This window comes from Hoplias malabaricus, chromosome Y (assembly GCF_029633855.1).
Source record: "Hoplias malabaricus isolate fHopMal1 chromosome Y, fHopMal1.hap1, whole genome shotgun sequence".
NCBI lineage: Eukaryota > Metazoa > Chordata > Actinopteri > Characiformes > Erythrinidae > Hoplias > Hoplias malabaricus.
Genome location: NC_089820.1, coordinates 69155539 through 69179703, shown reverse-complemented (window position 1 = coordinate 69179703; position 24165 = coordinate 69155539). Strand labels below are relative to the sequence as shown.

Below are 24165 nucleotides of genomic sequence, written 5' to 3'. Positions count from 1 at the left end.
TTTTTGTCACTATGAACCCTGATGAAGAGAGAAAGTGGGGGGAAGTGAGGTAAGAAAAACAAAGAGAGAGAGAGAGAGAGAACAGTAATGCTCCTAAAAACAGTAATTCTCCTAGACTCATCATGTCCAATGGCAAGCAGGGGCTAGAGGGGTCAAATCCATTCAGCATCGGGCTGTGGAGCAGTGAGCCTGTGTTCCCTGGAGTCTTATTTTTGAGATGATTTTTGATCCAGAACTTATCACCCAACACGAGCATCCTCACATTTTATTACGTCTAGTGTAAAGTGTTCACAGAGGAGTACAAGCTGTCACTGCATTAAAGAGGAACCTAGAAGATATGCTAGTGAAAATGTCTTTTGGCCATGTAGTGTTTTTACTTTCCATTAAGAAATGCAGTTAATGGTGATCGTGGATCCTCAGGGTTTTATTTGTAAAACTCTCTCCCTCTCCCTTTTTTTCTAAGCTTAGTTTGAAAAAGGCATGGTATAGTTAGGTCTCTCTGACCCTGAGCAATTATAATCCAATAAAATTTACCCAGACACTCTGCACTGTGATTATAATTCTACAAAAAGTACACTGGGGGGGGTCTAACCTGTATTTAGTGAGGGGTCACCTAAAGCCAATTATGTGGAGTGTGTTGTTGTGATTGTGTTGCTTTTGAGCTAATTGGAGTGTGAAGGTACTGTAATGTGAGCTATAGGGCAGGTGTCCCATGAGGACACACACACACACACACACCGACATACACACACATGCTAATTGAAGATATGCAGGGTGCACCCTTAGAGAGGTTTATGTTGCAAGGCTGTTTTTTTTTTTTTCATTTTAATGTAATTGTTTATAATGAACACACTATGCCTTTGGCTGATATTTGTGATGACAACATATTTATTTATTTTTTTAATCCTGAAAACTCCCATTATACTGCAGCTAACTCTTACTAACACCTACAATCTCTACACTGATTTGTGTGTGTGTGTGTGTGCGAGAGAGAGAGTTATCCCTGTTGAGTGTGTGACAGTGACATGCTGAGGTCACACCTGCAGCAGGAAATAAATGTTTATGCTTAATACACACTGAACCAAGAATCAGCCACAGGAACAGGTGGAGCAGGAGTGTATTTGTGCATGTGTGTGTGTGTATGTGAGAGATGTCCTTAAAAAAACGCCTCACCTTCTGATAAAGGCACCCTGTGATTCCTACTCCTAATAGGCAGTGTATATATATATATATATATATATATATATATATATATATATATATATGTGTGTGTGTGTGTGTGTGTGTGAATCTGAAAGAGTGATGTGCCCTAAAATATTACATATGAAAACATTCATTCATGGCATTTATGATCATTTAAGGTCATTTTTACTTTTTGTAGTAAACAAAGAGTTGGTCAAACAAGTCAATAAATCTAATACTTGTGAAGGAAACCGGAGCACCCGGAGGAAACCCACGCCAACACGGAGAGAACACAGCACTGAGACTTAATAATCAAAAATAGAACCAGATTTATTGATTTAAATCATAGTTATTTTCAGGATTGCTTCAATTACAGAATATATCCCAAAACATTTGTAGACACCATCTATATTTTAATGATTTTACTTCAGTTTAGTTTTGGACACAGTGTTGAAATAGGAAACTGGAGCAGCTACCAATAAGCTTAATATCACCATGCCCAATGCTAACAGTCTACCAGATGGGTATAACTTCCACAAGCACTGGGTTGTGAAATGATGGAGCTCCATACAATAACTTTGAACGTGCCAGAAGAAATTCTCTGACATCAGCACATGACCCAAGTAATACCTATGTAACTAAATGCCATCAAATTTACAGTGCTTTCTTACATAGTCTAAAAACCCTGCTGAACGATATAAGTTGTTATTGCAACAAAAAATAGAAAACCCTTAGATACCCTTCACTTTAGAAGAAATGTTGAATGAGCAGGTGTCCACAAGCTTTTTTTTAATGTAATTACAGTTTGCTGGAATTTTTTGGCTCCAGCTCCACCACCAATTTCCCCAAGTTTTTCCCAGCATACATAAACTCCACAGCTCTAAAGATGGACTCCAGACCAACAAAGTGTCCAACTTCGTCTCTCTCGCCATTGTCCACCTCACACACCAACTTTCCCGTGTTCAGAAGCTCCAGCATTACCTGTAAAGACTCGCCATAGTCTGAAAGGAAGTGAGGCAAGAAAAATCCTCGAACACTAGCTGATTTCTGGAGCAGTTTAGCAGGGATAGTTGTGCCCCTCACTGGCTGGAGGCCAGAGGCGCTTTGATAGCCAGAGATAAAGCCAATAACTATGAGTCTGCCCCTAGAGGCCAGGTTGTTTAATGCAATGTCAAAAACACTGCCCCCTACCGACTCGTACACCACATCCACACCTTGAGGGTATTCTCTACGTAAAGTAGCGGCTAAATCTTCCGTCTTATAGTTGATTGGTCGATCACAGCCAATAGTCTTCAAGAATCCTGCCTTCTCATCAGACGAACATGTTCCCACCACATGGCACCCAGCCATTTTCGCAAACTGAACAGCAAACTGTCCAGTTCCTCCAGCTGCTGCAGTCACCAACACCGTATCCCCCTTTTTCAGTTCCCCTAGGCGCCTCAAAGCAATATGTGCCGTGGCACCGCTAACCAGCAGCGATAAGATCTCGGGTCTTGCTGAAGGGACAGGGACAGCAATCTTAGCGGGAATTACTGTAAACTCAGCAAAAGCTCCAGCATTCATATATGCAACTGTGTCTCCAACAGTGAACCTGGAGCTTGCACTCAGACCCAGACCCACCACCTCGCCCACACCCTCAAAACCAACATCAAACGGAGGAGTCACTGAGGGGTCGTAACGTCCGGCTGAGTAGTTTATATCCGATGCATTTATGCCGACATACCTACAGGCAGAGGGAGAGAGAAACACATTACCATTATGAAATACACACAAACATATACATATATATATATATATATATATATATATATATATGTACATACACACACACACACACACACACATATATATATATATATATATATATACATACATACATACATATATATATATATACACGTAGAAGTGTTGTAGGGCGGGGCTTGGCAGAATAGAGGTGGGAAAATACATGACATTGTGCTAAGTTCTGATAGCAAACAAATTAAAAACTGACATTTCATAGCAACAGTTCAAGTCTTAAAGCACTGACAAAGCTCTTTAAATGTAATTATAAGGACTGCGTTACTTCTTAACAGAGTCTAAGGCAACTCTCCGACCAAGTTACTGTATGTTAAACCATTGTATGCTACACCGACTCTGAGTTCTGACCTACGCCGCTAAAGGCTCACCGATTTCGGATCAGCAAATCGCTGTCGCCCGGGGTGGGAACAGGAGACGTTTGGAGAGAAACGGCCTCCTTAAAGTTTGGGCTCAGTTTCGTTGCGACAAGCTTCTTCATGTTGCTAGGAATGGAAGAGCGTTTGAAATCCATGAATTGTGTGGAGTAGGAATGGTCGATAATAGAGCGGCTCGGTACAGAGTGAATCCGGGTGGCCTTTTTGTAAGCACTAGGTCCGGCCAAGAGCCGCTGCAGCAACCGATGTCCATCGCTCCGTCTATCGGCCGCTTCCAGAAAGGGGATGAAGTTCAGGGTCATCGAGCAATGCAAAGCAACCCTTAGCCCACTATTTCCACACAGCAGCTGTGATTCCCCGCCCCAATAAATAAATAAAAAAACACCCCACACTGCCGGCTGCAGTTACACTAGACATATTGGGACGTATGTTGATACACAATGCTGTATTCTCTCTGCCGCCCCAATCTTCAAAAGGATTAGAGAGCTGGAACAAATTGAACTAATTAGATCCGTCTGAATCAAATGTGAATTGGAAATCATTTTTAGTTTTTTTTAAACATTTAAAAAATACACCCCAGTACCCCTTCAAGACTGAAATGAGAAAAAGGCTGTGTAGTGTAATGGTAAAAACAATACAGATCCCAGCTAAGGCAAGAACATAACCAATAACTATCCTCCTAAGACTCCTAATGTAACAGTAGCTTATATCTGATTACTCAAGCCCTGTCCCAACTGGAGCTCTTGGCCCTGTAGTCCTCTTCAGAATCTACATTTTGGTAATGTCAGCAACATGCAGACCTATAGGGCACAAGACCTCAGGGGTGCTTGGTATAGAGTGCATTTGGGATATTCAGGCTTTTTACAGACAACCTAGTTGTACTTATGTTTTTAAATGAGCTGATTTGGAATCTGCAGTGGCTCACATTACAAGCTCATAAAATGTTTGTCAGCTTTCAAAATAATTGTTCATTCTGCTTGGTCCTTGCTCTATTTTGAAATGCTGAGTTTTTTGCTGATCTTTAAAAAAATGTTGCAATAAGGGTTCATAAAGGCCTCTGATTAGAACTCCTTTGATATGAGAAATGGGACACTCTAAAACAGGGGTTCTAAATCTTGGTCCTGGCGGGCCACTGCCCTTTATGTTGCAGTATTCTCCTTGCTCCATCATACCCACTTCCACTTTAAAAGGGATTGTCATAAGTGGCATCAGGTGTTCTGGGTGAAGATGAATCTCTAGAATGTGCAGGGCATTAGCCCACCAGGACCAGGATTAAGAACCACTGCCCTACAGCCTTACGATCCTCATGTCAAGTTGCTTTCCATAATGAATGTCGCTGCCTTTCTGCATTTTTCGGCTGTACCATTTCTGAAATCTGTTTCAAAGTGAGAACAGCTCACTACTCAACCTGGTTTAACCGTTCACTTTTTGGAAGGTATTTGTTGACACAATGTGTTACAACATGCATGTTAACAAGTAACATTATTTCATGTACATTTTTTCCCATACAGTATCTCATAGTTATATGTGTGTGTGATGCTCTGTGTGGACTGTCCAAGGTGTGTTCTTGTGTATTGACCAATGATTCTGTGTAGGCTCTGGACCCACTGCAATCCTGCCCATCATTAAACGAAAACAGAAAATGAATGAATGAATGATTTTCAGTCCAGTTGCGAAAGCATCAGTGTAACCCTTGATTCAAGAAAACAATTCAACAAATTTCTTTATATAAATTAATATTAACTTGAAAAGGAATCAACACATTTGTTGGCATGACGTTATTAAATTGTTTCTAAAATATAATTTTATCGTTTTGTACAATATTATTCTATACATTTTAATTGATTTGGTTGAATAAATAAAACTCTAAAAGAGTAACAAACTACACCGCTCGATGTGTTCGTGCATTTACTGAGAGGGTCTGAAGTTAAAGCCCCGCCTCTGCTCGGAGCTGATTGGTTGGTAGGGTACTGCCATCTCTAAGCTGATTAGTTATTAGTTTATTGGGGAATATCAACTATTGTCCAATCCTATAGCAGACGGGGCGGGGCATGTGTGATTACGGGTGGAGATGTGTGCCTAATACGGGTGGGAAAAAGAACCATAACAGCACTATGCTGCGTTGGAGTTTAAAGCGGAGCGATCACTTCGCGTCCATCACAGAGTCTGGATGTGTCCGTGTGGCTTTTATTTTTTTTTATCAAGAAACACACGCCCATCCTCAAGTCTTACAGACCCAGGAAAAGTCTAGAAATCTAAGTGGGATTCAAGCTAACCCGTCTTAGCCGAGCGTCAACTCCTCCATACTTCTACTCCGCCCCCCCGGAGCCCCCTGGAGCTTTGGCCGAGTTTCCTTGCACGCGGCCGGGCACAGCCTCCCAGTAGCTACGCTGTTCTACTCCTGATTAAAACCAGTTTCTGAATCTACCTGAACATATCCGACCTTTCTCTTCGGATTTGAACAGTTTATCTTTACTGGAAGCAGACGAGAAAACAACTCTGAAGTTACTTCTTTCAGTTTGTGGGGCGCTTTCTCTTCTTTTATATCGCTTGTTTTGTTTTGCGCCTTCGTAAACCGAATGTGGCTGAATAAGTAGGAATGACATTCTCATCCATAAAATGAAGCTCCAGCTTTATTTTTATTCTCAGGCCAGGTCCCGTTTGGTCTGAGGTTTAATCTTACGTGCTACGACAATAAAAACTCGAGTGTGGATGAGCAGAAAAGTTCCAGCAGACAGCGCCGGAGAGACCAGGAGCTCCGAGAGCGCGGAGAGAGCCGCCGCTTCTTCGACGCTGAGCCTCGGGCAGCATGCCGAGGAGAAAGCAGCAGGAACCGCGGAGAGCTGCAGGTAAAAGACCGGCTTAATGGGTCTCTCTCTCTCTCTCTCTCTCTCTCTCTCTCTCTCTCCCTCTCTCTCACTCTCACATACACACATTTTTTGGATAATTTGGTACTAAAATTAAAGCATGCAGCTCAAAAAATAAGTATTAATAAGTAATTCCTTTGCGCAACAAATTTTAAAAGACGAAATTGTTCATTTCAAAATACTAAGGTTCAAATCCTGACTGCACTTGTGTTAGGACTTATTAAAGATGACATATCTCATTAATATCATATCATTTAACGTCGTGACTGTGTTATCAGTATTAGCAGAGACTTCCTGATCAGAATAAAATATGAAGTCCTTATTGTTACTAAATATCTACTGTTTTATTATCTTTTCTGCCTTAGCTTTCCACACAACACAGTCACAAAATGGTCGTTTAACAATGAAATGTTTAAAGTTAAACAACCTCCACGTGACGTCAAGGCTCTATGTAAATTTATACGTCACAAAGAGTTTTTAAAACTTCATATAGGTTGATTTAAACTAATTTTTTCCCCAATATAATTGACTTAAACCTGTAATGATTATCTGGAGTGGTGCTTGAGTTTGCTCATTCATGTTTTGCTGCTATTGTGAAATAACTCTATGTTCAGGTTATAAATAATAATCGTTACTTATTATTACCACAATGCGATTATTGTTACTACTAATTAAAAGACCTCTTTTGTAAACAGTAGCTTCATTTTCCATGATTTTAACATTTCATCAAGCACGGGTCCGATCAAACCATCTTAACAACGATAACAGTAATCATCACAATATTTAGTTATTTTATTAATGCTTATTATTAATAAGGGAATGATCCCTAACCCCAACCACAGTCAGGTTTGTGAGCATCTAATAATGTGGTTCTCCAGGCCTGAGATTGGGCGCTCAGTTCTGGTGTTTTTGGGCCAGCGCCAGGGGCCTCCTTTTATAAAACCAGTCTGAATTTCACTCTAGTCTTGATCTTGAGGCCAGTGCTCAGTGTTTTTGTCCAGACGATGAATGTATTAAAAGTCAGTGCGGCTGCAGTGTGTGTGAAATCTGTAACACACTGCTGTAGCTGCTCCGTCAGAATCTGAGTTTGTTTTACAAACACACTTCTTATAAATCACTGCTTAAATGTGAGATCACACATGCGATCCTACTGAGGCCAAATAGGTGTAAGCTAATGTTTGTAAAGTCAGGTTTTCGGTTCTTCAGATCCTCTGCCGATTGGTAGATTCGGGTGTATTTGTGTCGCAGAGCAGTGTCCCTCCAGGAAAAGGATTGTACCTCCACGAACTGAACGATGTCCAGTCCGTTACTGTTACTGTGATAAACTACTGTCTGCAGTAAGATCACAGAAGTATGAGCTCTGAAAGTGCCCGAGGCCCACAGTGAGTGTGCTGTGATCAGTGCAACTTCTCAGAATCAATCAGCACAGTTACAAGTGTGTACCACTCTGTCTTTCTCTGTGTTTAAAGTCGATTCTCTCAGTCACAGTTTATATAACGGCATATTTATAACACGTTATATTATTTTCATACTGATGCATGTTATATTATAATTTAACTTGTTTGGAAAACTGAAACAAAACCAATTTGTGACCTTTTTACTGTAAAAAAGTCTTTACTGTAAATTTTATTACTATATTCTTTTAGAACTTTATAGAACAACTTTTAAATGCTTCTCTAAAGAACCAAACACAGCAGGTTATTAACCACAAATAACTTTTATAGATCATTTAAGATTTTGGACGGTTGTTGGTGTTCTCGTAATAATCTCGTAATAACCGCCGCCCGTAGTGCGGAACCCGCAAAGATCCCTGTATTTCTGAAGAGTGTTTGGAAATGATACACACTTAGTTACACCGTTAATGCTAAATAATCTCTGACCCAGTTTGCAGTGAGTTTCCTGTTTCCATCCTATTATTAGTTAAATGTTCATTTGCGTTCATTTGAAGGTTGTGTTCAAAAGTCACAAAATGAACTCAGGTTTGAGACAGAAGACACAAGAACTAAAATCAGATTCGAAATAAAAACATTCTTAGCTGAGACTTTATTTACTGAGAGAAACCTTTAACGGATACATTTCATTTACATAACGCAGAAGAACGTGTTTCGAACCGTGAATCAAAGATCTGACCTCTGTTACATGTGTGAAAGGTTCATAAAGAACAGAGGAAAAGAAATGCTCCAGAAATGTGAGTGTGTGTCATTTAAGTCTATTAATACACACTCCCTCAGGCTTTTGGTTACTTGTTTAGTAATATTCATGCATTACAGCTTACAGTGTTGTGAAGCATAGACATATTGGTTTAATATTGACCTGTTTTATATTGGAGTGGTTTTGCAGTTCTGGTTTCTCTGTGGTGTGTCGGTGTCTGCAAACGTTGCCACTGTCATGAGATCAATCCTATTAATTAATTAAAAATAGCAGCTTTATTTTGCATTCACCATTATTTGAGTAAATAATATTTGTTCCTTGTCTTAGTCCAGTTACAATTAGGTTTTTATTATAATTATTTCATTGATTTGAACATTTTTATTCATTTTACACCCACTTTCACTCTAAAAAAAGTAAAAAGAAAAGCAAATGTGCAAAAATCAGATGCTAAACCGTTGCTAATACCAAGAGTTTCAGACCTGTGTGTGTGTGTGTGTGTGAGAGAGAGAGAGACTCACAGTATTGATCACACTACAAACACACTCATTAAAACACTCAATCCAGATTTTCTCCTTTCAGACACAATTACAGTGATTTAGTGCAGCTTTACACACTCACACACACACAGACACACATACACACACACACACATAGCTTTCCAATCGTTTTGTGGAGAGATGTACCCTAACCATAACTAGCTTTATCCTATTCGTCACTCTTGCCCCGACTCTAACACTGACCCTGTCATATGTCTTCACTTAATTAATTACATTATGGAGAAACAAGTACCCAGTGTGAGTGTGTAAACAGATATTGGTCCACACACACACACACACACACACACACATACACACATTAACCAGACTAATATGTAAGGTTAATATACAGTTGATTCTAAAAGAAAATGCATTTTCAACATTACTGTATCTAATTTTAATAAAATGTATTTAAAGCTTAACTTTTTGATGTTTAGCCTTATTTTAGACTCGTGGAGCACCACCAGATATCTTCCGAAACGTAACTTTACGGATGAAGACAAAGCGCTCTCCTCTTTTTAAAGTGAGTTATGTAAGGATCCAGGGTGGTTTCTGGTGGACGGTTCGTCGTGACGTTCTGATGCGGAGTAAATAAAGAAATTAGGAGCAGCTGTTGTTTTCTTATTTGTGTAAAATTCAGTAAAAAAAGGGGGAAATGATCTTGTTCTGGTTTGTCTCTTCATCGTCTGAAAGTAATCTGCAAGAAACAGACATTAGTCCTGTCTTCGTTAATAAAAGATGAGCGAATGCAGAATAGAACTCTTCCTCAAGTTCACAAACACATTACATCACTTTGTATTGATACAAACAAACAACCGGACAATACGGCATTTGCTCATCGTGTGTGCCATCTCTCTCTCTCTCTCTCTCTCTCTCTCTCTCTCTCTCTCTCTCTCTCTCTCTCTCTCGCTCACTCTCACACACACTCACAATCTTGCAGTGTACCTGTTGTTATGCATTACTAAATGCATAGTTTGTTACCTAATTAATTATTTTTTTATTGATTGGATAGAGTTTGCATTTCCAAATTAATTTTGTTTTATTTCTAGTAATGAATGGACAGATGAAGGTGGAGGTATAGAGGGATATACACACAGCTTTAGAAGAAAGCAAAGAGTGAATGATAGTGAGTTATAGAGGGATGGATTAAGAGATGCAGACAGGAATCAAGAAACAAAAAAAACAAACAGACGGAGGTATAGAGGGATGGAAGAGGAAGGGTACAGAGGGATGAGATGGAGGTGTAGAGGGCTGGATTGAGAGATGCAGACAGGATTCAAGGAACAGAGGGATGTATAGAGATAGAGGGATGTATAGGGACAGAGAGGGAGGGATGGAGGTATATAGAGGTGTAGAAGAAAGAGTGTTGGAGATGGATGTGTAAATGGTTGAACAGAGGGATGCCGACACTTTATCAAGGAACTGATAGGAGAGTGTTGGGGATAAATTGAGGAATGGACAGAGTGATGGAAGTGTGGAAGGGTAGAGAGGGAATGGATGTGAGGAGAAATGTGGAGGAATAGTTTCAAAATAAAGAGGGATGAAAAGAAATGGAGATGGAGCTAAAAAGAGACAGAGGGAGAGGTATAAGGGGATGAATGAAAGGACAGATAGTAGGATGTAGAGGTATGAAAAGAGATAGGATGTAGAGGTATGAAAAGAGGAATAGAGACAGAAATACAGATGGATGAAAGGAGGAGTAGAGGCAAGTATAGAGGGATGGATAAATAAGGAGGTATAGAGAGATGATGGAAGGATGGAGACAAATATAGAGGGATGGATAACAGAAGGAAGTGGATGTGTAGAGGGACGAACGAAGGGAAGGTGGTGGAGGGATAAAGGGATGAACGGAAGGATGGAAATGGTAAGCATAGAGGGAAGAAGGAAAGGACAGAGGGATAGAGAAGTGTAGAAGACGGGATCGAGAGGGATGTACAGTGGGATGGATGGAGGAGTGTGCTGGAGTGTATTAAAGCTGACGAATGAGCAGATGAACAGAATGATAGACAGATCTCCTCCTCCTCTCCCGCCGCAGCAGCTGTGTGTCTGCAGTCGTTATCCTGACAGGTGTCCATTAACAATTACACACTTACACACACACACAGAGCCCTGCAGAGTTACTCTGTCACTTAGTAGGACTCTGAAGTGTGTGAGGTCAGCTTTTGGCAAGATCTAAGGTTCAACTATGGAGAGATGTGAGTTCACTATTTGGCAAACCACAGGTCACTGTTACACTAAAACATCTATGTGTTATAACGGTTTATTAATGACTTTTAATGGGTTTACACCCTAATCAAATCACCATAATGAAACCAGATCATTCATCCGGTTCTGGATGAATGATATTCACAACGCCCCATGGACCCTGTGACGTATGAGGTCATTAAGGGAGCAGCTGCACATGATCCTGAGGTCCTCATGCCTAATCCCAAACACAGCCTAGAGGGCTATAATCCACCCGGCAATGGGCTGTGGGGCAGTGATCTCTGTGTTTAATAACTTGGGATAATTCATGTGGTCTAGAACTGTCTGAATGCCATCAGATCCTCACAGAAATGTTCCAGTATCTGGTTTAAAGCCTGTCCAGAAGAGTAGAGTCTTGCTGCCGATGGATGGAAGAAACACATCATGAGAAATTGTCCACACAATTAGATTACAGGAATATTCAGTAGTAGGATTAAGCTCCTGTCAGAATGTAGGATCCTGCACTTCTCCACATTTATCCAACTTTACTCTCTCTCTCTACCTCACTCTACCAGTCACTCTCTCTACCTGTCTCTCACTCTCTCTACCCCTCTCTCTCACTCTACTTCTCTCTACCTCACTCTGCCACTCTCTCTACCTCTCTCTCACTCTACCACTCTCTCTCTACCCATCTCTCACTGTCTCTACCTCTCTCACTCTACTTCTCCCTACCTTACTCTACCACACTCTCTCTATCTATCTCTCTTTTACTCTACTTCTCTCTACCTCACTCTGCCACACACTCTCTCCCTCTCTCTCTCACTCTGTCACTCTATCACTCTCTCTCTCTCTCACTCTCTCTGCCTCACATTACCAAACTCTCTCTCTACCTCTCACTCTGCCACTCTCTCTCTACCTATCTCTCACTGTCTCTACCTCTCTCACTCTACTTCTCTCTACCTTACTCTACCACACTCTCTCTATCTATCTCTCTCTCTCTTTCACTCTACTTCTCTCTACCTCACTCTGCCACACCCTCTCTCTCACTCTCTCTACCTCACTCTACCACTCTCTCTCTATCTATCTCTCACTCTCTCTACCTCACTCTACCACTCTCTCTCTATCTATCTCTCACTCTCTCTACCTCACACTACCACACTCACTCTACCTGTCTCTCACTGTCTCTACCTCTCTCAATCTACTTCTCTCTACCTTACTCTACCACACTCTCTCTATCTATCTCTCTCTCTCTTTCACTCTACTTCTCTCTACCTCACTCTGCCACACCCTCTCTCTCACTCTCTCTACCTCACTCTACCACTCTCTCTCTATCTATCTCTCACTCTCTCTACCTCACACTACCACACTCACTCTACCTGTCTCTCACTGTCTCTACCTCTCTCAATCTACTTCTCTCTCACTCTACCACTCTCTCTCTCTATCTCTCACTGTCTCTACCTCTCTCAATCTACTTCTCTCTCACTCTACCACTCTCTCTCTCTACCTATCTCTCACTGTCTCTACCTCTCTCAATCTACTTCTACCTCTCTCTCTGACTCTGCCACTCTCACTCTGCCACACTCTCTCTCTACCTCGCTCACTCTCTCTACCTCTCACTCTGCCTCTCTCTCTCTTTTTCTCTCTCTTTTTCTCTCTCTCTCTCTCTCTCTCTCTCTCTCTTTCTCTCTCTCTCTCTCTCTCTCTCTCTCTCTCTCTCTCTCTCTCTCTCTTCTTTCCATTATTTCTCCCTGCCTCTGTTACAACGGCCTGTGTCTATTCTCTGAAAGGAGAAAATGATACACACATGCAAATCACCTTCCACACCTTGCTTTCCTTATACTCAAATGATGTGTGTGTTTATGGTGTGTACTGGTGTATGTTAAGGCTGAAGAAAGAGGATTTAGAGCAAAGGATAAAGCCTAGTTTGAAATGAGGGAATAAATAATCAGTAATACACAATAGAGCTGATGTAAGACTGGGTTTAGTTCAGGGATCAGCGTCTTTACAGCTGTGGCCTTTACAGAGCTGTCGGGGCAAGGGGCGACCTCCTACTGCCTTAGTGCATTAAATGGTGCATTACAGCCTTAACATACACAAGAGCAATTAACACATTATCTCATTAATGTGAGCCCTGCAGTTGCTTCCTGGAGACAGGCTCATCACAGTGTGGGGTTATGTTTTTGATGTTCAGTCGATGAAAACATACGGCATTGTGTTAATGGCCTGTATTATGACAAATGTGATTGGTCTGAAACTTCATTCATTCATTCACTTCCTGTAAACACTTTATCACTAGTAGGGCTACTGAGGGTCACCGGGCCTAGCCGAAATCACCGGCCGCAGGGCAGGAACTCATCCTGCACACGGCACCGGTCCATCACCAGACATCATTCACTCCCCTATGACCATCGATCATTGACAGAAGCTGTAAATAATGTGCACTGAAATATTGAAAATGTACAAATCCGAATCTCCTCGTGGAGTCCGTATTATCTGAGGTTATCATCCAGTACCTAGTTTTAGTGGTTAATAAATTATGATTTTAAATAATGTGCTGTGGATTTAACAAATTCATACAAATCTAGGAGAATCTGAACAAAACATTGTTCTTCAAACTCACTCTCATCTACTACTTTATAGAAAACAATGATCTTATATTTCTTATTTGTTTTATATTATTTGGTTGTATTTACTGTGATTATATATAACTTTATTAATGGTTACATTTTACTGTGAATATTTTTATAGAATTAAATAATTCCAAATCCTAACTCCTCACTGTGGTGTTAAGAAAACACTTTCTGTGTGCGTGTGTTTGTGGTAAAGCAGTACACCAGTTTCACACTTGAGTTATTGATAAGTTCACAAATGATGAGGTCACTTTGGGGTCATGACTTTCTCTCTGTTTCCCTCACTCTCTCCCTCCCTCCCTCTCTTTATTTCTCTCACTCTGTCTCTCACTGTTTCTGCTTCTCACATTATTTTTTTTAGAGAGAAAGAGAGAGAGAGAGAGAGAGAGAAAGAGAGAGAGACAAATAGAGAGAAGAGCGTAGAGAAGTAGAGAGAGTATTTCCTTGTGTGGCAGTGTTGTAGATCACAGAACTGACAGAATGATGTGTGTCATTTATCATATGGGGTCCTCTAAGGGGGTTTCGGGGAGGGGTCCTCAAGAGGGTGTGTGTGTGTGTGTGTGGGAAACCCTCATCCTCACATTTCTCTCCATGTTTAATCTTTCTTCTTTGTTTTCTCTTTCATCTTGTGACACTGCTTTCTATTTATATTTTGCTGAAGTATCTACTTCTCTGAGAAAGATTTACTCCAGATGTTGGGACATTGCTGTGAAAATTTGATGGCATTTACTCACATTAACCTTAGTGAGGTCAGGTGCTGATGTTGATGATTAGTCCTGGCTCACAGAGAGAGAGAGAGAGAGAGAGAGAGAGACAGAGAGAGAGAGAGAAAATGAGGGACAAAGGAAAGAACAAAAGAGAAATGGATATAGGGGAAAAGATAAGAAAGAAAGAAAGAAAGAAAGAAAGAAAGAAAGAAAGAAAGAAAGAAAAGGATGTTCACTTCTTTGTGGCAGTGCAGTGACCTCAGAGTTCAGGGACAGTTCAGCAGCACACACACACACACACAACAGCTGTTAAGCTGAGCTCAGTTTACATTAGTTCAGTTCAGTTGAAGCTCTTAAAGACAGGCCAGGCTGCTCTCTGTCACAAAGAAAATATATAGATTTAGTAATATTTTAGATCAGGTTTTTGTTTAATTACTTAATTAATTGATTGGTTGTGACCCTTATCCAGTTCGGCGGTGGGTCCGGAGTCTCCTCGGAATCACTGGGCACAAGGCAGTAACACACCCTGGAGGGGTCGCCAGTCCTTCACAGGCGACACACACTCATACATTCACTCACACACTCACACCTACGGACACGAGTCTCCAATCCGCCTACCAGCGTGTGTTTTTAGAGCATGGGAGGAAACCGGAGCACCCGGAGGAAACCCACACAGACACAGGGAGAACACACCACACTCTTCACAGACAGTCACCCGGAGGATACCCATGCAGACACAGGGAGAACACACCACACTCCTCACAGACAGTCACCCGGAGGAAACCCATGCAGACACAGGGAGAACACACCACACTCCTCACAGACAGTCACCCGGAGGATACCCATGCAGACACACGGAGAACACACCACACTCCTCACAGACAATCTGTTTTGTTTAAGTTTTGTTTGCAACCTGTGTGTGTGCGTGTGTGTGTGTGAGAGAGAGAGAATGTATAAGGTGAGTTTTTTCATACATATAATGTATAATTATATATAAAAATTCTAACTGTCTATTGTCGTTAATGTTGTGTCGTATTAAAAAAAAAGAATTGTCCAGTAATTGTTTGAAAATGGCAGGTGAGAATGTGTGTTCATCACTGCATTCTTCATGAGGTCCCTCAGGAAAAAGTGCAGCAAAGGCATGTGCAGCTTTGTTCTTAGGGATTACTTTGTATCCAAAAATACGTGTGAGTTTTATAGATTTAAAGACGGGGATTTCAATGCTAGCGATCCTAGTGAACCTAATGTATTTGTATTTAATCTTTAGTTTTTTATATAGTAGAATGACAGTTTTCATTTTTAATACGATGCAGAAGTTACTATAACATACAAAATAGAGGGAGAATGTTTGAATTTAAAATGACTGTTGAATGTTACACAAAAAGGCTTTAAAAGTTACGTGTACAAGTGATTTTACTGATAGTCAGGTGTGATTATCCTGGGTGTAAAGTACAGTGTAGCAAATAACAAGCCATAGAGTGTAGCATACACACGCCAGGTGTGTGTGTGTGTGAATGATGAATGTATGTGAAGAGCTTTACTGCCACAACATGAAATACTACCACTCTCTCTCAACTCATTCCTTCTCTCTCTCTCTCTCCCTCTTCTTTTTGTTCTCTATCAGTTTCTCTCTAAAGATGGGGGTAGATTTTTTTTTTATTCCTTCTTTTTCGTCAGTGGATGATGATGATGGAAAAGCAGCTAAATATGAGATTAAACCTCAGTGACTGATGCTATTAGCTTGATATGACACACACACACACACACACTCACTCACTCACTATCAGCTTGGGAGGATTATGGCAAATTATTCACACACACACACACACACACACACACACACACACACACACACACACACACACAGTGTGTTTAAGCTTGTGTGACAGCTGAATACTTTTCATCTCTTTAGATGTGTGTATTTTTCCAGCCAAAAGTTTGTGGACACCTGCTCATCCACGTTTCTTCTGAAGTGAAGGGTATTAATCTATTTGTTCATCTTTACTGCTACTGCTCTGGGAAGGACATTTCTGTAAAGATTTTGATGGCATTCCGTCACATGACACTAGTAAGGTCATATGCTGATGTTGGTTGATTAGTTCTGGATCCCAAACATCACTCCAACACTTCCCAAGGGAACTGAATGGATCTCTCTCTCTCCCTATCCAGAGCTTCTCACTTTCTTCTAAATAGTAAGCTTTTTTTCTGAGCAGCCTTTTGTTATTTAGACAGTGAACAGATTAATATATACACACACGCATGCGCTTGCTCTTTGTGAACACTTTCCCGTGTCCGGAGGTCCCACCTGACAGTAACCACGACGACAGACAGCTTCATCACCTAGCAACAGACCAGTGGAATACGAGATGACCTCAAAGATAATTTACTGTAAATCAGCAAGAGGCAGAGCGGTAGAGGAGGAGAGGAGAGAGGGATAGAGAGCAGAGCAATGTTTATTAATTCTTAATATGCTACGTTTCTTTGTTAACTGCTCTGGTTTAATTAGTCAGCGGGCGAGTCTGAACAGTCTCTCTCTCTTTCTTGCTCTCTTTCTGTGTGTGTGTGAGAGAGAGACACTGTGTGGTAGTTTCTTAGGTGCAAATTCAGCAGAAACAAATACTTTAAACTCTTACATTGAACAAAAGATAACTGTTGTTGCGATAAACAGTTGTTGCGAGCTTGAAGTTCTAGCATGTGTGTGTTTTTGTCCTGTGTGTGTGTGTGTTTGTGTGTGTGTGTGTGTGTGTGTGTCTGTGTGTGTGTGGACGTGTGCGCAATAGAATAAATTTAGCTTTCTCTGTCCTTTGCATCTAGTATAAATAAACTAGACTCCATAAATAAAAAAAGTGTCCATTTCCTCTCTGTACACACACACACACACACACACACACACACACACACACACACACACACACACGTATAAAGCAGAGAAGGCAATGTGAAAAGGTATGAGTCTTGACTAGGTCTTAGATTTTATTGCAGCTTTTGACTTGAAAATAGCTTTAAATCCACCTTGTTTTTGTTCTGGGTTTTGACCGGAGTTTGGGTCTGTACTGAAATGTGGCCTGTACTTGGCCTTGGTTTGCTCTCGGAATCCTCTGGGTTTGGATTTCTTGACTCGGGCCTTTGTTGTGGCCTGAATTTGGTCTGTGTTTCATCTGGATGTGGCCTACAATTTGACCTCAGTATTGGTCCAGACCGGGCCTAAACCTGACCCAAGTTCTGGCCTGAATTTTCACTTTGGTTTTGGCCTGGGTTTGGATGCAATTGTGGTTGAGTACAAAAATTGGATTATTCATTATTGGAATAGCTGGAATGGTAATGTATAAAACTATAATAACTACTTGATGTTAAGGGATATCAGTAAAGAGTAGGGTTTCTAAACAGTGCACGTTCTTTTAAATGTGAGGGTTTTTTTTTTTTGACACTCCAAGAGACGCAGCCACTAGCATGCTAATGCGTTGGCCTGGCTTTTCTCCTGCTGAGGAACAGTGCCAGTGAACATACGTCAGGTGTTACGTCCACTTAGATTACGATACGACAGCTTAGCGCTCCGTTTGAAGCTGACAGCGCATCTGTTTCATCAGGAAAAACTGACACTGGCATCGAGGACACACATCTCACCGTGCAGCCGAGAGATAAACCAAAGAAGCTAGAGGGTTGTCTCACTCCCCCTAATGCTTCTCTGCTCTCTCTCCCTTCCCTCCCCCTCTTATGTTTGTTTGTTTGTTGATGTGTACACAAATTAATATTCAGTAAGCACCAGAGGCATTGACCATGGGGTTGATTAGCAATGAAAGCTAATTCTCAGTGTGTCCTCTTTATTGCACTTCTGAAATCTCAGGATATTAGTTGATATGTATTTATGAATTAATTTCATATGCAACACTCTGGAAAATGCACCTCAAAGCATTTATTCAGAAAGCTGTGGAACAATATGAGAGCTACGAAAGGAAAATCTGAAGTTCAGTTTGAAATGCTTTGACTTCCACAGGAAAAAGTAGTAATTGCCACCTCAAACAAAAACATGTGGCAATTGTATATTCATTATTTCTCTCTCTGAGCTCATTATAGGTCTCATATATTAATTGTTTCTTATTATATTTGTTATTTATTATTGTTGTTGCATGTAGATGCAAGCGTAATCTTGTTATACTTGTGCAATGGCAATAACTACAGAAAAAAACACCCTTTACATTTTGTTTATGTTGAAACATATGGCAGAAAGTCAGCAATACAGACTTGAATATAAAAATATAAATACAAACTTGAAATCAGCAGATAACTCATTGATTGTCACTTTTCTCTCTCTCCGTTTCTCAGCCTATGTGCCAGAGGTAGAGATTAAGGCAGGCGCCTCTGATGAAGAGACTCTTCAAGATGATGGGCTCTCGTTGGACAGCCGAGATGGAGAGTACTTGTGCAATGAGGAAGAGGAGGAGGGTGTTAAAGACCCTCTGACACCCGGGGACTCGCCGCTCAGCCATGGCACCAACCCAGACGCTGGATATGCTTCTCCTCTCAGCGATGCTAGTGATCAGATCGCCGATTACAGGAGTACTTCTTCAAAAGAAGAACGGGAAGGGGTGCCCGGGCATGTGGCCAATGGTAACGCCCTGGAGGATAGCTTGGCACAGATGAAAGCAGTCTATGCAAACTTGATTTCTGATGCCTCCTGGTCCAGTTTTGCCATGGATATCACGAAAACCAAGCCAGAGTCCTCCAGCAGTGCCACTACACATACAGCCAACACCACACCCTCCAATGGCACTGAGGTCGCCAACAAGAATATCCTCCACAGTCAGAAGAGCTCTACTGCAAGCAGCCTTAATGCAACCCAGAGCAACGGTTCAAATGTCAGCACCCCCGTAAATGCCATGCCGGCTAGTGGCAGTGACAGTAATAGTGCCGGTGTGGCTTATGATTGGCATCAAGCAGCTTTAGCCAAGACACTCCAACAATCTCCTTACCACCTACTTCCTGAGCCCAGTCTCTTCAGCACTGTCCAGCTCTACCGGCAAAACAACAAACTCTACGGCTCTGTTTTTACCGGTGCCAGCAAGTTCCGGTGCAAAGACTGCAGCGCTGCATATGACACGCTGGTCGGACTCACTGTTCACATGAACGAGACTGGCCATTACAGAGATGACAACAAAGACAAAGAAGAGGACGGTGGCAAGCGCTGGTCAAAGCCCCGCAAGCGTTCCTTAATGGAGATGGAAGGCAAAGAGGATGCCCAGAAAGTGCTGAAGTGCATGTACTGTGGCCACTCCTTTGAGTCTTTACAAGACTTGAGTGTCCACATGATCAAGACTAAACATTATCAGAAAGTGCCTCTCAAAGAACCTGTGCCAGTCCTAGCCACCAAGCTAGTGCCGTCAGCCAAAAAACCTTTCAGATCCCTTTCCCCATGCTCCCCAGAGTCAGTCACAGGTTCCAGTGGAATTGTATCAGGACTAGATTCTGGAAAAGATGCAAAGGGAGCTCCAAACCCATATGTTACCCCTAACAATCGCTATGGTTATCAGAACGGGGCTAGCTACACGTGGCAGTTTGAGGCACGCAAGTCTCAGATCTTGAAGTGCATGGAGTGTGGCAGTTCCCATGACACTCTTCAACAGCTTACTGCCCATATGATGGTGACAGGCCACTTTTTGAAAGTCACAAACACTGCCTCCAAGAAGGGAAAGCAGCTGGTGTTTGATCCAGTGATGGAGGAGAAAACCCAGTCGATCCCTTTACCACCCACTACTGCCAGGCTGCCTCTACCGAGCCTTAAAACTCAGTCTGTTTCTCCTGCACTGTCCACTGGCTCCGAGAACAAGAAGGAGACAGAAGAGAGAAAGATGGAGGTTGGTGAACTTGTGCTTAAAAAGATCAAAGAGGAAGAGGATTCTGGTGAGAAATTAGACTTGGACAAGTTGGATTCTAGTTCTTTCAAGTACCTCAGAGAAGAAGACCTTGAGGAGACTCCCAAAGCAGGAATGGACATCCTCAAATCCCTGGAGAACACAGTGTCTAGTGCCATCAGCAAGGCTCAGACAGGTACACCTACCTGGGGAGGATACCCCAGCATCCATGCAGCTTACCAACAGCTCCAGGGATCCACAAAATCCACCTTAATTCCTCCTACAGTTCAAACTGTACCAGTGCAGCCAGCCTTTAAAGGTGGCCTCCGAACATATGTTTCTGATCTTGGGGCAGTAACCCACATTCCCCAGAGTCCCTCATCATCCCCATCCCTTAGGAACAATGTATCTGCAATGGAGGAGCTAGTGGAGAAGGTCATAGGAAAGGTCTCGGTAAAGAAGGAGAAGGAGGACCAGATGGTGAATGAGCGACCAAGGTCTGCATACACCCCCCAGTCATTATCGCCAATTCACTGGGAGAAGAAAGATGCAGAAACAAGGAGCAATAGCCCAGGAACAGCAGATGTGGTGTGTAAAGTGGAGCCAAAAGAAACTTTAGTTGAAAGCCAGAACCATGCAAGAAATGGCCCAGAAAATTGCAAGTCACCCATTACTAATGGCAAAGGTCTAGGGATCATCATAGATCATTCACATGAGAGGCCTTTCATCAGCCCACTTTCTGCTCTACAGTCAGTGATGAACGCCCACCTCAGCAAAGCCTCCAAACCAGTCAACCTTTCCTCTGACCCTCTGTCAGTGTTATACAAGATCAGCAATAAGGTGATGGACAAGCCTGCTTATCACTCCACCTCTGTTAAGCAAAACAAGTCTCTCAACACATGCTTCTACCAGGACAATGACCAGCCCATAGATCTGAGGAAGTCCAAAGGTACCAACAATGATGGCAATAACAATACCCATAACAACTTCAATGGAACTAGACCCCTTTACACAGGAATACCTTTGTCGGACCCTGTAGTATCTTCATTGCGAGAAAATGCACTGATGGACATCTCGGACATGGTGAAGAACCTTGCTGACAACCTGACTCCCAATTCCTCCACTCCCTCGTCCATCTCCGAAAAGTCTGATGCAGACAGCAGTGTGTTTGAAGACTCTCTGGAAGATCTTTCTTCCGCACAGAAGAGAAAAGGTCGGCATTCTAACTGGAACCCTCAACATCTTCTGATCCTCCAGGCTCAGTTTGCCTCAAGCTTGAAGGAGACTCCGGAGGGTCGCTATACCATATCAGACCTCGGCCCTCAAGAGCGTGTGCTCATATGCAAGTTCACCGGCCTCTCAATGACCACCATCTCCCACTGGCTCGCAAATGTGAAGTACCAGCTGAAGAGAACTGGGGGAACCAAGTTTCTGAAGAACATGGACTCCAGCCAGCCTGTGTTTCTTTGTGGAGATTGTGCCTCCCAGTTCAGGACTCCTACATCTTACATTAGCCATCTGGAGATTCACCTGGGATTCAGCCTCAAGGACCTGTCCAAACTGTCCCTGCACCATCTCCAGGAGCAGCAGGCTGTCTCCAAGATGGTAATGGACAAAGTGGCGTATGGCGGCAGCCTGCTGAACTTGACATCCCTTGACGAGGACTCTAGCCCTGGCTCAGTTTACCAGTGCAGAATTTGCAATCGGACATTTGTCAGCAAGCATGCAATCAAGCTACATCTAAGCAAGACTCATGGAAAGTCCCCAGAAGACCACCTGGTCTTTGTCACTACTTTGGAGAAGCTGAGGAAAGAGGAGCCATAAGATTCTCAGAGTGATCTCATTAATCGCAGGTCTGTCTCATTGCACTAAACTAGTTTCTCTGCACTGGACCCAAACTGAGCCGTCGAGAATCGGAAGCGAGTCTTACTTTCTGTTGTACAACTGCCTGACTGGATAAAGTCTATTGGTTTGTTTACCTTTGTTTTGTTTTTGCCAAGCTCTTCAAAATCACTTCAAGTGTATTTATATTCTATTTGTCTGATCTGAAACTGTGCATGTGTATTAGTGATGGTAAACTTTTTCATTCTTAAATGATCTTAAAATGACTACTATTTTCATGAGACTAGTTTTGACTGCACAATTCAGAGAAGAAAAAGTGGGAAAATATCAACGGAGGTGCTCCAAGTACTGAAATAGCAACTTAAGGGGCATTCTTGCTTCAAACTAGAGTTTTATATCACTTTTATGTTATGGAGCATTCTGTAGTGCAGCACTATGTCCCTCAGTCCCATTGCTTTGACAGAATTCACTGAATTCTCTCACATACTCATTCACTTTCTGTAACTGCTAACATCCTAATCAGGGTCGCGGTGGCTCCAGAGCCTAACTAGAATCACTGGGCACAAAAAATTCACAGAATTGAGGAGTATTCTTACTGCAACTAAGGAAATACTGCATTAAGCTAGGGTTAGTGCTGTGTTTTAACCAGTTAATCACAGTGCAAATAACTAACCAGAAACACTCTCCAGACATAGCAGCATTACGTTAATACACAAGAGAGCACAGTTAAAACAGATGGTGCATTTTTATTTTAGCTGGAGTGCCACTTTAAGCAGTGTATTTTGGAGAGAAAGACCATTTCAAATAATTGAAACATTTCTGAATAATTTTGTTGACCATTTGTTCTTCAATTTGCTTCTATTAAAATTGATGACATCTGAAACTGCAATAGAGTCCCTCCTGCCAGATGGAGGGTGGAGAATTAAAGTATGCAAAGTTACTTTCAAAGAATACAAAAGTAGTTGTGTTTTCTTTTTGTGCATCACTTTATAGTAATTTGTTATGTATTTTCTCTTTTGGTACTATGTCACTTAGATTTCACCACTGAAAAGCATTATGTTAAAATGGTTCCAAACATTGTTGCTATTGACAACAGCCCAGAATCCTTTGTATTTCAAACTGTGTGTATTTTACTTTTCTAATGTCATTTTCTATGTAAAAAGGTCCAAATGAAGCATAGTGTTAATAGATATATATATGCAGTAGAGCCACAGAATTGTTTTCTAAAAGTTTCTCTGACTTCGTTTACAAAAAATGTGATATAAAAATCCGCATCCAGTTTGATGCATGATGTTGTGTGAGGCAGTGCACAATGCAAATACATTTCCATGTTTTGTAAAAACAACAAAAACCTTTTTAGCACCAACTAATTTTTTTTCCTCAATTGTAAAATAAACCCAAAGCAGTTCCAGAATATAAACTTGTCTTGGTTGTGCATCATTATCTTTCATACACTTACAGTATCTTTTATGTTTTATATGTTGGCGTCACTCAATGCAATGTGGGTAACTATAAACACTTTTTCCAGAAAAGTTGGGACATGTAAAATGCAATAAATACAACTATCTGTGATATTTATTTATTATTTTTTGTAGTTCTCTTGAAGCTTGTCACTGGCCAGCATGATTGTGTTTTGGAAATATATAATCGTATGGATGGGCGGCGTGGTGGCACAGCAGGTAGCGTTGCAGTCACACAGCTCCAGGGCCCTTGAGGTTGTGGATCCGATTCCCGCTCCGGGTGACTGTCTGTAAGGAGTGTGGTGTGTTCTCCCTGTGTCTGCGTGGGTTTCCTCTGGGTGACTGTCTGTGAGGAGTGTGGTGTGTTCTCCCTGTGTCTGTGTAGATTTCCTCCGGGTGACAGTCTTTGAGGAGTGTGGTGTGTTCTCCCTGTGTCTGCGTGGGTTTCCTCCGGGTGACAGTCTGTGAGGAGTGTGGTGTGTTCTCCCTGTGTCTGCATGGGTTTCCTCCAGGTGACAGTCTGTGAGGAGTGTGGTGTGTTCTCCCTGTATCTGCGTGGGTTTCCTCCGGGTGACTGTCTGTG

At 41.8% G+C, this 24165-nt stretch overlaps 2 protein-coding genes across 2 annotated transcripts; one reads left to right on the top strand and one right to left on the bottom strand.

Annotated features, from left to right (window-relative positions):
- Positions 1–1550: 1550 nt before the first annotated feature.
- On the bottom strand, positions 1551–3714 carry LOC136679329 (prostaglandin reductase-3-like). Its single transcript, XM_066657782.1, has 2 exons — positions 3351–3714; positions 1551–2905 (listed from the first exon to the last, which is right to left on the bottom strand). The coding sequence occupies exons 1-2, from the start codon at positions 3656–3658 to the stop codon at positions 1981–1983; spliced, it is 1233 nt and encodes a 410-aa protein (XP_066513879.1). The 5' UTR covers positions 3659–3714; the 3' UTR covers positions 1551–1980.
- A 2293-nt stretch (positions 3715–6007) lies between these two features.
- On the top strand, positions 6008–23522 carry LOC136679788 (teashirt homolog 1-like). Its single transcript, XM_066658465.1, has 2 exons — positions 6008–6205; positions 18755–23522. Exons 1-2 carry the CDS (start codon positions 6166–6168, stop codon positions 22102–22104), a joined length of 3390 nt encoding a protein of 1129 aa, XP_066514562.1. The 5' UTR covers positions 6008–6165; the 3' UTR covers positions 22105–23522.
- Positions 23523–24165: the final 643 nt, after the last annotated feature.

Bases quoted from the DNA above. Each gene is read 5' to 3' on its own strand.
- LOC136679788 (XM_066658465.1), top strand. From the start codon at position 6,166: ATGCCGAGGAGAAAGCAGCAGGAACCGCGGAGAGCTGCAG. The intron at 6,206-18,754 runs GTAAAAGACCGG...TCCGTTTCTCAG, and splicing joins GGAACCGCGGAGAGCTGCAG to CCTATGTGCCAGAGGTAGAG.
- LOC136679329 (XM_066657782.1), bottom strand. From the start codon at position 3,658: ATGACCCTGAACTTCATCCCCTTTCTGGAAGCGGCCGATAGACGGAGC. The intron at 2,906-3,350 runs GTGAGCCTTTAG...CTCTGCCTGTAG, and splicing joins GATTTGCTGATCCGAAATCG to GTATGTCGGCATAAATGCAT.